We start from the raw sequence: 13521 nt of genomic DNA, 5'->3' as shown, positions 1-13521 counted from the left end.
CTTAACAACTTGAATGCAAATGGGTGTAGCCTCTGAAGCAAGATTTGCCAAGTGTGCCTGGATCCTTTTAGCTGACCACAGTCAGGGACAGCAGCATGCCATATTTAGTACTGTTTTCCTCCAATATGGACATCTGTCTGCTTCAGTATTTACCTACTGTCAGTCATCCATCCATCCATTCATTCATGTTATCTTTGAAATAGACTAGTGAGTATGTTTCTTTTGGTTTGTTACCTGCCTTGTGAAACATATTGTAATAATATGTGAGGTTCCATCTTTATTTTATCCTATAACTTGAAACAGTATGTTTTCAAAGACATGATTACATAAGACCGTTTCACTTAAAATTTAGTGAATTATGCACATCTTTGGATTCTGGGAGAGACAGGCTAAATGTCGAATTTCATGACTGCAAATCAATTTGCAAAAGGCCATATGAAAGATAATGCTTAATATCATTCAGCTTCTCTTCCATTAACATCTTGAACTATGGTGTAAAGTTTTGTATTTTTATTCTAGAAATATAGCTGACATTAGCATTCAGGTATACAGTTCAGTTTATCTCTAGTGAAAAGTCTCTTAAAATTAAGTTAAATACAGTACAGAGAACATGGAAAATCAATAATATTTCATTTCTTTTAAGTAAGATCTTTCTATATACATTTTCTTGGGTTGCTTATAAATTTCTTTCTTTACAGAAGTATTTTATAATAAATGTCAGTTATAGATTTAACTGTAGCAAAAAATAGTACAGGTTCTGTAGTAGCTTTAATATATCAGGTAAAAAACTGCTTAGCTAAGTATTAGTGTAGAATAGTGGAATAGTCTCCTAAATGATATTTTAAAAATGTAGTAATATTAATAGGAGAGCATTTAGGAGCTTAACATGTGGAATATTATAGAATTTAGCATATTGTGCTTTAAGATATTTAAAACATTTGCTTATTAGTTTACTTATAACCCTTTACACAGAGTAAATTATTATAAATATTTGTTGATGGATGTGAACTTGCTTCAAATTTTTTTATATCTAATTACTCCCATACTAGTGATATAAGATTTAATTACTTTAGTGTTATCTTCGTAGTCTAAAAATAGTATCCTAATATTACCTACAGTTCAAATGGAATTCTAGTGGCATTAGCAAGTGATTGATAGAACTGGTAAAAACTAATTTGTTAAAGTATTAGAAGTTGAACATTGGGCAAATTCACTTTTTAGTAGCCATGTATGCATCAGTAAGTTTAAAAGCACCCCCTCTAGGGGTGTTGCTTAGGAAACATTTTCTCTTTTTTCAGAAATAGCTAACCTGAGTATAAATTAAGTACTCATCAGGTTCAGCTTATTCACAGATGTGACCACATTGGTATTTAATGTGGCTGCCAAAGTAGATAGAATAATATTTTAAATTGTCTTCACCACTGAAATATGTAAACTGGAGAAAATTTTGCTTCATGAATATATGCTTGAGGATAAATGAAGGATGGGTGTGGGTTATGTTGTTGTTAGGTGGTTTGTAGGGGGTAGGGCTCTGTAAAAGGCATTTCCTGCCTATGAGGTTTGTTTGTGCCTTTGGGAGTTTGATGAATTTCAGAGTAAATTGGAAAGACGGAGGCCATTTAAGACTTTGGTGAATAATATAAGTGAAGAAAAATCAGCATTTAATATCTAAATGAAAATATGTGACTGCTTTAAAAAAATAGCATTTAAATTAGTAACCTAATTACTTTATAGGAGATGAAAATGTATGGATGAAACCCAGGAATTCTCCTCTTTATTAACCCTGGTGTGTTACTAAAAAATTATGAATTGTTCTGATTGCTGGAAAAACTGTTGATTTGTTCCATTTGATTATCTTCTTGTTTCACCTTTTGTAGTATGGGAATATTGGGTTAAGAAGGAGGGACGAGGGCCGGATGTAATCCCAGCACTTTGGGAGGCTAAGGCAGGTGGATCACCTGAGGTCAGGAGTTCGAGACCAGCCTGACCAACATGGTGAAGCTGGCGCAATCTTGGCTCACTGCAACCTCCGCCTCCCGGGCTCAAGTGAATCTCATGCCTCAGCCTCCTGAGTAGCTGGGATTACAGGCTGACACCACCATGCCTGGCTAATTTTGTATTTTCAGTAGATAAGGGGTTTCACCATGTTGGCTAGGCTGGTCTTGAACTCCTAACCTCAAGTGATCCACCGGCCTCAGCCTCCCAAAAATGCTGGGATTATAGGCGTGAGCCACCACATTCAGCCCAGGATATTTTTATATGTCTAAGGAAAGATGCTTTTTTGTTTGTTTCTGGAAATAATGCCATTTGTCTCCTTAAATATTTCTCTATACTTTAAATAACAAAAGAGAAAGGCTTATCTCATGTAACAGTAACATTTATTAATAGCTTCATTAAGTATGGCCACTGTAGATGTTAACTTTTTGAATATAAAAGGAATGAATTTATTTTAGTGATCTAAGATTTTTGTAATTCCAACATTCTGAGAATTAATATTACAAAGTATCCTAAAATTTAAAAATGATTATTCAAAAATTTTAGGTGAGAATATAAAATCTATGTACTGGGTTGACAGAAGTGAAACTGTTTGTGGTCTTAAGTAGTCTCATTAATAATTCATAAACCTGATAGGAGTTTTCCTCTTAATCTTTACCTAACAAAAGATGGAGTTAATCATCTGTGTGTTTCAGACATGAAAAAATTCCTCTGGGACTCAGTGTGGGATCAGGGTATCTTGGCCTTTGAGGTTGGAGAAGTGTCATTTCTTGCTGTCTCTGCTTGGGCACTCTGTTAGCCGCTGGCTGTTTGGTGTATCCTTAGAGTTTATATGTTTTGTCTGTGATTAGAGGAGCTCAGTGCAAATGGGTTTGTTTAGCTGCAGTTGTAGTTGGGCAGATACTGATTTCAACACTTTTTAAAGGTCTTGTGAGGAGAAGAAAGTAAAATTTTAGGTCAAGTAGTTGCCAACTTAATATTTACTTGTAACTGTTAAACTGCCACTTATATACATGTGACATTTGATACTTGTAAAATATATTTTTATTATATTTTCTACTATTGAATATATTTTATTTTTCAGAGTGGGACAATTTTTAGTTTTAGTTGCCTTTTTTTTTGTTTTTGTTTTTGTTTTGTTACCCAGGCTGATGTTGACCTCCTGGGCTCAAGCTTGGACTATGGGAGTTGCTATATTCTTTTAATTGAAGTAAGGGAATTGTTCACTTTAATGTTGTGTGATTTAAAGGAAATACATTTATAAACTACCTTTTCCTAAATAACTTATGGTACTAAAGTCTGGCACATTTTTCTTGGTGCTGGGGCAACGGTGGTGAAGAAGACAAAGTCCTTGTGGTCGAGGAGTTTTTCCCCTGTAATACATAGTAATAGGCAATACTGATTTAAGCAAATGCATGAGATAATTTCAGATTGTGGCAAGTATAGTGAAGGAACCAAAATAGGTAATATGTTGGAAGGAGACTGGGATTGGGAAGGAGATTGGCAGAGTTGGAAAGCTGCTTTAATAGGGAAGTTAACAAAGGCGGGTGTCTTTAGTATTTGACAAGAGGGACCACTTGGGGAATAATCTAGGAAATTCAGGGAAAGCAAGCACAAAGGTTTGAACACTAGAATGATTGGAAAGGAGGCTAATGTGACTGGTGTGTAGTGACTAGGGGAAATGATAGTCACTAGGTTGAGTATATTGGCTGGGTCACATTATGTGGGGCCTTAGAAATGAAGAGTGTGGTTTTCTAATAGTTACTGGAGGAAGTCATCAGGGGAGAGGCATGAACTGGTATGCTTTTGAAAGACCTCTCTAGTCTCTGAGTATAGAACAGATTATAGAACGGTGGAGAACAGGCAGAAAAATCATTTAGGATCTATTGCTGTGTCCAGGGAAGAGGTTGATAGCTACGAGTTCCAGAGTGGTAGATCTGGAAGTTCTGAGAAGAAGATGGATTTGTGATAGATACATACTAGTGAAGGGAGAAAGTGTGCTGGTTCTTTGCCTTTACTAAAATCCTGTGGCTTCTGATAGTTGTAGCAGCTTTGAATTTCACTGTGTTGTGGCAAAGGAGAGAATTGGTGTTAAGGCACATGGGTGGGTTCATTTACAATGTAGACTTCATACCAATCAGATTTTTGTCTTATTAAATCTGGCAGTAGATATTTGATTTGTTTTAAATGTGACATTTTATTGTTGCAGGAAATGTTTTCATATTTGTCCAACCAAATAAAGAAGTTGTCAGAAGCCTACAATGAAAGACTGTTGCATACACCTCACAATCCCATATCTTTAGGTAATTTCTTTTTTCCTAAAGAAAAACAAATACTTATGATCCATCTCTAGGAGGAAGCTGGTACTTCTAGAAAGAGAGAAAACTCTTTCTAGTTATAATGATATTTCTAAATTCATCACAGTATTTTAATTTGTAAATTGAAAAAGTTTAGTTAGACTTTTGAAATATTTTAATATATTTCTAAGATAAAGCCTATACACTGAGAGAATCAGAGTCAATATTAAGTATTATAATGAAAATACAGAAAATAATACTTAAAGTCCTGTTTCTAACCAGAACTCTATTTATAAATAATTAAAGCTTTCTCCAGGTCGGGTGTGGTGGCCCGTGCCTGTAATCTTAGCACTTTGGGAGGCTGAGGCGGGAGATCACTTAAGCTCAGGAGCTCAAAACCAGCCTGGGTGACATAGTGAGACCTTGTCTCTATTATTTAAACCAAACAAATAAACAAAACTTTCTCCAGTTAACAGAACCCTAACATACCAGAAATTAAATATTATGTTGTTTTTAATGTCATTATTGCTTGTTTTCTTTAGCCTATGGATGTTAAAGAAATTTGTATTTATGGTATTTTCATTTGTGTATATAAGGACTATGTTTTTGTCATGTAATATAGGGGTTACTAAAAACAATAATGTGAATATTGACTTTTATGAACTTAATTATCTTTTAAGCTTCATAATTACCCCCTTTTAAATTGTGAATATATGTAATATAATGTTTCATATTTCACAGATATCTGAAGAAAGGAAAGTGAATCATTTGTAGCCGAAGCCTTTTTTAGGAATGGGCTTCTGTGGAATACCATTTGAACACCAATATATAATAAAAACCACCCCAATTAGTCCTTTGCTGATTTATGATCTATGTAGATGTTATAGAAGGTGATATTGTGTAGCTTGAATTCCAAATCTTCCATGTCCTAGCCTCTGACCTCCTTTTCCCTCACATGCAAAATTGTTTAATGATTGGTTGCGATTGTTTGTGAAGCATGTAGTATGGTGAGTCCTTAGTAAATGGTAGCTACGAGTGGTGCTATGTATGCCATCCAGTTTACCCACACAGCCTCAGAACGATCAATTCCATTTCTATATGCAGAATTTGATCTTACTTAGTTTTGTATATGTACTGAAATATATCCCACATCCTCACTTTACAAGTTTTTAAAACTTGGTTGAATTTGAATAAACAGCCATACTGATCGTGTTATTGTTCCATCTCTTTAGTTGGAAAAATTTACTCTCCTGAAGGATGATATGGAAATTCTGTTTCGTATTCTGAGATGTTAATTTACATTAAAATATTTTTGTCTGATATATAAAGAAATCCCTATGATTTATTAAGTATGTTACAGTGAAATTGTGCCACTTGACAATGAATCAAAAGTAATGTCTTCATCATCATTATTGTTATTATTTGAATGATTTTTATGCCAGTAAACCAACGCTTATTAGGGTACTTTTTTCTTTTTCAGCTATGACACTTAAAACACTAGATGAACACCATGACGAAGCCGTCACTCAGCTCGGCTCGATGCTTTTTACCAGACAGGTTTCTGGAGCCAGGTAAGTGTGTTTAAAATAGATGTGGGTCTATTTGGCTTTTCAAAGTTAACTCCAATAAAATACCTTTCCTCAACAATAGTCCCCCAAGTGTATGCTGAACTATACCTGCGAATTCATCATGGAGTAAAGAATGATGAGTTAGAGAATCTGTAAGGCTACTGTATGCCCACCTGTTGACTGCTTATGCCTGAAATCGTCACAAAAAGACATGAATCTTGTTTGTTTTCATAGATGTACAGAAACAAAGTTTTATTACCTCTCTATATAGATTTTTTGTCTTTATTTCCTTTGTTAGATGATCTTCAGCGAGTCACATTATGGTATTAGAAATAAGCCATCTTCATCACTAAATTGAAGTGAAAGTGTTGTTAAGGAAAAGCCTTCTTCCTAAACTAAAAAAATAAGGAGTATGCAATCCTTGCCTATGTAACTGCCTTAGAAAATTGTACTTTTTCCTCTTCTGTATACATGGCCTGAAAAATGAATCTCGTTTTTCATTTTAGATTTGATGAGGTCAGAGAAAAATGACTTGAAAATATCTTGCTGTAAATACTTTACATGCTTCTATTAAAGAATTTTTCTGTAGCTACCAGAGGATAGAGATTTTATATCACAGTACAACTTTTTAAAAGTAAAATCTTAGATTAATTTACTTTTTACCTTGATGAACTCTTATCTATATACAATATAGTTTTGACACTTCTAAAATGGATTTCTTGACATTGCTTTTAGTATTGCCACTATTTGTCTTTATGTTTAAGTTGAGCCTCATTGACTTCTTTAAAACATAGCTAAATGATTAGAGTATTAGAAATCTGCTTATATCTAACATGCCAGTGAAATCAAGCTTTAAAAATGCAGGTGCCTTTGCTGAATATTACTGTTTGCTGACCACCACCCCACTATAAACAGTTACATAACTTCTTCTGTATCTTGGCTTTAAAACTTTCCATTGCATAGCACTGATCAGATAGTTAGACTTTTAGTTTGTTGATTATTTGAGGTAACATGACAATTACAGTGGTTTGACTTGCAAATTTCAATATTTCAGTGAAGGGTGTATATATGAAGTCATATTCCAGATTTGACACAAAACCAGATCATTTTCTTTTTACTTCTTTAAAGAAGATGTAGAGGTGTTTAAGATTCCTAGAGCTTCAGGTAAAGAGAAAAATATACTGGCAAAAGTAAAATAAAAAGAGATTCCTAGAGCTTATAGGTCTTTAATAGGAGATAAGTAAACGATAATCAGATAAGTAAACGGTAGGCAGGACTTTTCTATGTAAAAAAGCAGTGTGTTATAGAATTTCATTTTAAAGTTGATACAGTCTATTTTCGTAGGCCATGATTTATTCCTGTTTTAAACTTCTTAATAAGTGGATGTAAGACTTTGTAACACATATCTTTTGTTTATGGGTGACATTGTGTTACCATTACCAGACATATTAAATTGGTAAATCTTTCTTCTTTCAGGGTTGTGCCTCTTGGGTCTGTGCAAACTGTGAGTGGCTATACTTTCAGAGGCTTTATGTCACATACAAATAATTACCCTTGTGCTTACCTAAATGCTGCATCAGCCATTGGAATGAAGATGCAGGATGTGGACCTGTTCATAAAGAGACTTGACAAGTGTTTAAAGGCAGTAAGAAAAGAACAAAGTAAAGAGAGTGATGACAATTATGACAAAACTGAAGATGTGGATATTGAAGAAATGGCTTTAAAACCAGATAATGTACTTCTTGACACATACCAGGATGCTTCTTCATGACATGCGAAGGGTTTCTTCTTGATCTTTGCAAATACACATGCAAAGGTGTATTTGAAAGAAATGATAAAGGCTGTAGTACAATCAGGCAGTTTAAAGATAAGACTTGAGATTTTTTAATTGAGAATTTCATGGAGAATATTCAGTCAAGGAGTAGACTGTGGTCTGAACTAGCCATTGATGATTGTTAAGTTTCCCATTCTTAGACTGCATCAATCCTTGTGATCCTTAACAGGTTATAATATACAGCTAGCATTTTTCTAATTGTTAAAATATCTGTCAATTAAGCATCATGACTCAGATAATTTTTACTAGTGTAACGACAGTAAAATTACCTTCAATTCTCTTTGAAATGTAGAATGCTTCCTCCTAACCATTCTTTACCTTTTCTGATCACACAGAATTGAGAAAGATTCCTTATGACACTAGTTACTAGTTGTTTGTTGAGATGTGTAAGTCACAGTGTGCCTGTAAAATGGACATTCCCCAGGGAAGCAGAATCAAGGTATAAACTTCCATTTTGACCCAAAAGCAATGGCTCTCAACTGGGGTTGATTCGCTTATCTGAACAGCATCTGCAGACATTTTTGGTTGTCACAACTGGTGGGATGCCGTTAATATCTAGAGGATAGAGGCCAGGGTGCTGCTCAGCATCCTACAATGCACCGGACAACTCTCCACAACAAAGAATTATCCAGCCCAAAATGTCATTAGTGCTGAGGCTGAGAAATACACCTCTAAAGTAGATAAACTCCTTGAGTAAAGAGAAGGTTACCATAGCAACTTTCAGTAGTACTTCAAAGAAGATAGCTTTATAAATGTCATCAAACTATACTATATGGAGAATCTTAAGTGATAACCAGGGTCACAGGTTCCAAGCATGTCATTATAAATTGTTTTATATGGCACTGGTGCATTTTTCCTTTTGGGTAAGGGAAAACATTATTCCACTTACTGTTTTTGCTTTAAGCAGCCTGCATATATTGGTTAGTTTGTTCAGATGTTGTGCACAGACATCATCAAAATTAGCTAACATGAGTATTTTTGAACATAAGTTTGCTAGGAAGGTAAAAATCACATAGTATAATAAACAGGTGTGTTCCCCCCTCCTTGCCTATGTGCTCATTTTTCTGAGTCTGAAATTCGAGACATACTGGCTTTAACAATAATTTTGTTGTTAATTTAAGCAATAGACTGATATGTCATAGCCTGAAGATTTACTGAAGCTTCTAAACATGCCACCATGCCAAAGCTATGTTTCTCAAAACCAGCTCTGTAGCTTCTGTTCCTAGAAGATGCTCATGGGGAGAAAGTGTTTACAAATAATTTTGGGAGCCGCCTTTGCAAACCTGCCTGTTGGCGTATAGAAGACTCTAAGAATTCCTTCACTAAATAACCAGTTTCAATATATCCTTATCCAAAGAGAAACTCATTTTTTTAAAGTGAAATATTTGTTAACAGCCCATTGAACATACTTTTAAAAACACTATGGTAGAGAATGCTGTGTTGCCTTCTGGGCTGCATTTTCTTATTGATTTGGCATTGTAACCTATGTATGAGAAAGAGATTTTCTGGTATTTTGGTGACATTGTACATTGTTCCGGACTGTAAACATGAGCTCAGACAGACACCACTTCCTTTAATGTGTAAGGTAGACTCTTGTGGTCACTGGCTTGACCACCTTGGAAGTCAGTGACTATTTTGAGATGAAGTATTTAACTATGAATATCATAAAGGTTATTTTAAAATGTATTTATTTTATCTTTGGGGTTCAAACATTAAAAAAATTTTACATAGCTATAGTAGCTCATTTCAAGGGAATAAATGCTGGATTAAAAAGTGTAAATTTTTAATGAGAATTTAGGACTAAATTGCAGGACCCGTAAAACTGAAGAGTTGCAACCTCTAGATTCAAAAAAGGATGAAATGTTGTCGCAAATGTAAATTCTGGCAGCACAGCTTGCTGTACATGTAAGCCAAAATTGTTTTATAGAACAAGTGATCTATATTGTTGTGATCATCACTTAGCTTAAGAAAGGCCGGAGCTGGGAGAGTAGCAAATGTTTTCTCATCTGCAGTGTATCAGCAGTTCCTGGGCTTCAGCTGCTGAATAGATAATAATTCTAATTGAAGATAAATTACATGAACTCACATGTGAATGATAGATATGTTACAACATTTCATTCCTGATGCAGAAAATCAGCTGTGGTTTTTATTATTAACCCTTTCTTTCTCAGTGGTTTTGGAATTCTAGCTGTATTCCTCCTGGCTTAAATTTGACTCTGAGAGCATAAAATTCACAAGTTTTTGAAGAGTTCTGTCTATTCAGGCTTTCCTTTGTCCCCATCCTAGTGTCATTTTCACTCACTCCTATTTCCACACATAAGTATTAAAAAGGATGTGTTTATTATAATTTGCTAGTACTGATTGGTAAGCCTCATAATTGGCCTTTGTTATCTTTGTTCTGTGACGAAGGCAGTGGATGATACATTACCAGTCATTGCTGAAGATAACCTCTTCTGTCTTTGCGACCCAACAACCCTTATTAAAACTATCAGGTAAAATATTGGAGTTAGGTTTGTAAAGTCATTGGGCTGTGGCAGCCTGCCTAGAAAAGAAAATTGTGTAACAGAATATTCTTTTGGTCACTACACAATGTGTTACTTATACATGGCAGGGAAAGGAATTTTAAATCAAACTCGCAGTTTGGTTTTTAGGTCCTCTGTTGATGAATTCTCGCTCTATCAGGGAATGATATGTGACGCCAGCCTTAGGAACCTGGTGTTCAACTGTAAATCTTTCTATTTAGCTTTTTGTATTAGTTGAATGAAGTTACAGAATATGAATTATTGAATACAGTTCTGTTCATCCAATAGGCACTTGATATACAGAATGGTAAATTTAAATATGAATTAAATTTTTCTATTATTATGATCAGCACTTCACTGTGGTTCTGTGTCTTTAACCACCTCATAATAAGAACTGTTATTGAGGACCGGGCTACAGAATGTGCTTGTATTTTTAGACTACGTCTATGGCTTCCATAGATTTTAGTGAAATTTAAACAAAGATAATTTGTGTTTACTGCTGATGCTACTTTAATGTTGAATTAGTAGTTCATCCTGAGAGTTATATTTCACAGAGGAAAATAACCAACAGCTGAAAACAACAACAGGAAAACTCTTGTGAGTCTGAGTCATACTCGGAGAAAGTTTTTGGAATACATACACATTTGGTGCATGTAAGAGTTGGGTTTCCTTTTCCCACTTTCTGAGATGTACTAACTTCCAAACCCTTAAATGATTTTATGTTTTACATTTTTGAGGCCAACCTTATTTTGTAACTGAAAAAAAGTCCAGTTTTGCATACACAGAAATTTGGTCATTTTAGAAGCCTCATAACCTGAATAATAATTGAATATGCTATTAACAGCTTTTAAAGAAAAGGTTCTATTAGTCAGTTTTTTCCTTGTCTGTCATGTATGTTGGTTAATGTCTCTTATGGCCAATCTTAGGAGACAGACCTAACACTCACTGCATCCTTTTGTGCCTTACTTTTTACTTTCCTTTTGCCTTTTTGGTATGTGCACATGTAAGATGGTAAGTTTAAGGCTAATGAATATATGTTTGTAATTTCCTACTCACTACTCTGCAGTTAAAGCTAAGGCCTTAGGCAAAATCTAGAAATGTTTATATTGTTTTGTTTTTTATTGAGTGGTGTCAACTTGAGAAATACAAAGAAAAGCTATGCTTAACTGTATAATTGTGGGGGATTTTAGCCATGAGAATATGAAGCTGATGTCAGCCTGCTAACCTGTTTTACCAAAAGGAAAAGATGTTTCCAAAAATGTTTTCGGTGTAGACTGTTTAAAGATAAAAATAAATTATATAATTTGTTACATGAAATAAATTTTTAATAAGTCACTGACAGTACATTATTTTACCTAATCATTACGATAGATAAAATCTGAAAGTACAAATAACTGACACTAAATTACTTGCCCATTTTTGATTCAGTCATCAGTATCAGCTTGTCTAGAAATCAGCAAGAAAAGTCATACCTTAATGAGAAGCATGAGTCATGGCTGGGGGTTAAATTAAAAAAAAAAAAAAAAAGACATTCCTGCAACCATTTTGCAAAGGATCTATTGACTGTAGAAAGTACTTAGAAGCATTTAATCTTTTCTAAAAGAAATACTGTCCTTTATTTGAAAGTAGATTAATATCACTTTCTCCTTTAGATTTCACATCTAAGTTGTGCTATTTGAATTTTGCAGATAGTGGCCTTTGATTTGGAATTTGATCTCTGCACTAGCACTTATTAACCATGTGAGGTCACATATTCAGCCTCTTTCAGTCTCAGTCTCATCAAATACAAAATAGATACAACCTTATAGGAGTGAAGATTAAATGAGATAATATATGGCAACGTGATTAACTCAGTATCTATGCATAAAGTACTTACTGTTAATAACTGCTATTATGCTCCATGAAAAGCTATACTGTCCTAAGTTGTACTATATTTAAATTTAAATGTATTCATTATTGTGTAGTTTATTCAGTAGAACTTTTTTCGAAGGGAATCATCAATGAATTTTGTCCATTTGCCAGTGGAAATTAAGTTAAAAGTATTCAGTTGATTTTAGATGACTGTTATTTTTTATTTTCAGGGTGTTTCTATTTTGGCTTTTATAGATTTCCTTTTGTTTTGCATTTTTGAGAAGTTTTTCAAACCTGTATTTAAAGTGCATTGACTAATTACCTGAAATTTCAGATCACAACCCAGGAAAGATATACCGAAGAAGTTCACATCACAATCCTTCCATAATGATTATATTATCTGACCAAAATGTATGGTATAATAGGCAGATCTACAGGCATGGCAAATGTTCAGTATATATAGCCCTATTCTTACATGACTTTATAGTAGAATGGCTGATCATGGCTCCCAAATGGATATCTTTAGCAGACTTCTTTCCTGAACCCCGCACTTGCATGCAACTGCCTAGTCAACATCTTTTGCGTGTCTGATGGACATCTCAACCTCCACATGCCACAGGTTATTCCTTGATCGTCTCCCCTAAAAATCTGTTCACCCACAGCCTTCCTCACCTCAGATCACACTTCTCTTCAGTTGATTAGGCCAGAAACCTTGGAGTTATCCTCCACTTTTCTCTCTCACATCCTACGCCAAATCCATCAAGAGATCATGTTATATCTATTTACTGATTTACCCAGAATCAAGCCATTTCCCACCTACTCTGTAACCAACCAATTCTGAACTCCCAGTCTGGATTATGACAGTACCCTTGGTTCCCCTGGTTCTTCCTGTGTCCCTTTACCATCTGTTCTCACAGCGAGAGTGATCCTCTGGAAACATAGGTCCTGTCACTTGTCTGTTCAAACTCCTGCGGTAGCTCCCATGTCACTCAGAGAATAAGCCCAAGGCCTTGCTGTGTCCCATAAGGCCCCACAGCACTGGCCATAGTAACCAGTCCCCCTTTATCTTTCTGAACCGACTCTTCATCCTTGCCCACTCCATTCCAACCAAACTGGCCATCTTGCTGTTCCTCAGACACTCCAGGCATGCTTTGCCTTAGAGCCTTGGCTCAAGCTAGTTCCTCTGCCTGAAATGTCTCTTAACCCAGATGCTTGGCTAACTCAATTCCTTCATACTGTTTACCAGAGTTCTCCCTTTTCAATGAGCTCTACTTCGACTACCCTTTTTAATACTGTAGCTGTCTCCCCCTCCCCCTACTCCCACTTACCATTGTGTAAAAATGGTCTTAAAATTGAGGGTGGGGCCCGTAAGAATCATCTGGAGTTGTTAAAATGTAGATTCAAATTCACTAGGTCTAGGGTGGGGCAGCATCTCTAGCAAATCCCTAGGGCCT

The 13521-nt window shown here is 35.1% G+C and overlaps 1 protein-coding gene across 2 annotated transcripts in view; it reads left to right on the top strand.

Annotated features, from left to right (window-relative positions):
• SEPSECS (Sep (O-phosphoserine) tRNA:Sec (selenocysteine) tRNA synthase) overlaps nt 1-11551 on the top strand; it is a 40495-nt gene extending 28944 nt beyond the window's left edge. For both annotated transcript variants that reach the window (XM_025386710.1, XM_025386711.1), the window contains 3 exons: nt 4205-4298; nt 5773-5863; nt 7337-11551. In XM_025386710.1, the coding sequence (XP_025242495.1) occupies nt 4205-4298; nt 5773-5863; nt 7337-7631 (480 nt within the window). In that variant the 3' untranslated portion in view covers nt 7632-11551. The remainder of the gene's footprint in view (nt 1-4204; nt 4299-5772; nt 5864-7336) is intronic.
• Nucleotides 11552-13521: the final 1970 nt, after the last annotated feature.

Source organism: Theropithecus gelada, chromosome 5 (genome assembly GCF_003255815.1).
Source record: "Theropithecus gelada isolate Dixy chromosome 5, Tgel_1.0, whole genome shotgun sequence".
Taxonomy (NCBI): domain Eukaryota; kingdom Metazoa; phylum Chordata; class Mammalia; order Primates; family Cercopithecidae; genus Theropithecus; species Theropithecus gelada.
The sequence above is the reverse complement of the archived record's forward strand: the minus strand, read 5'-3'. Positions and strand labels throughout refer to the sequence as shown.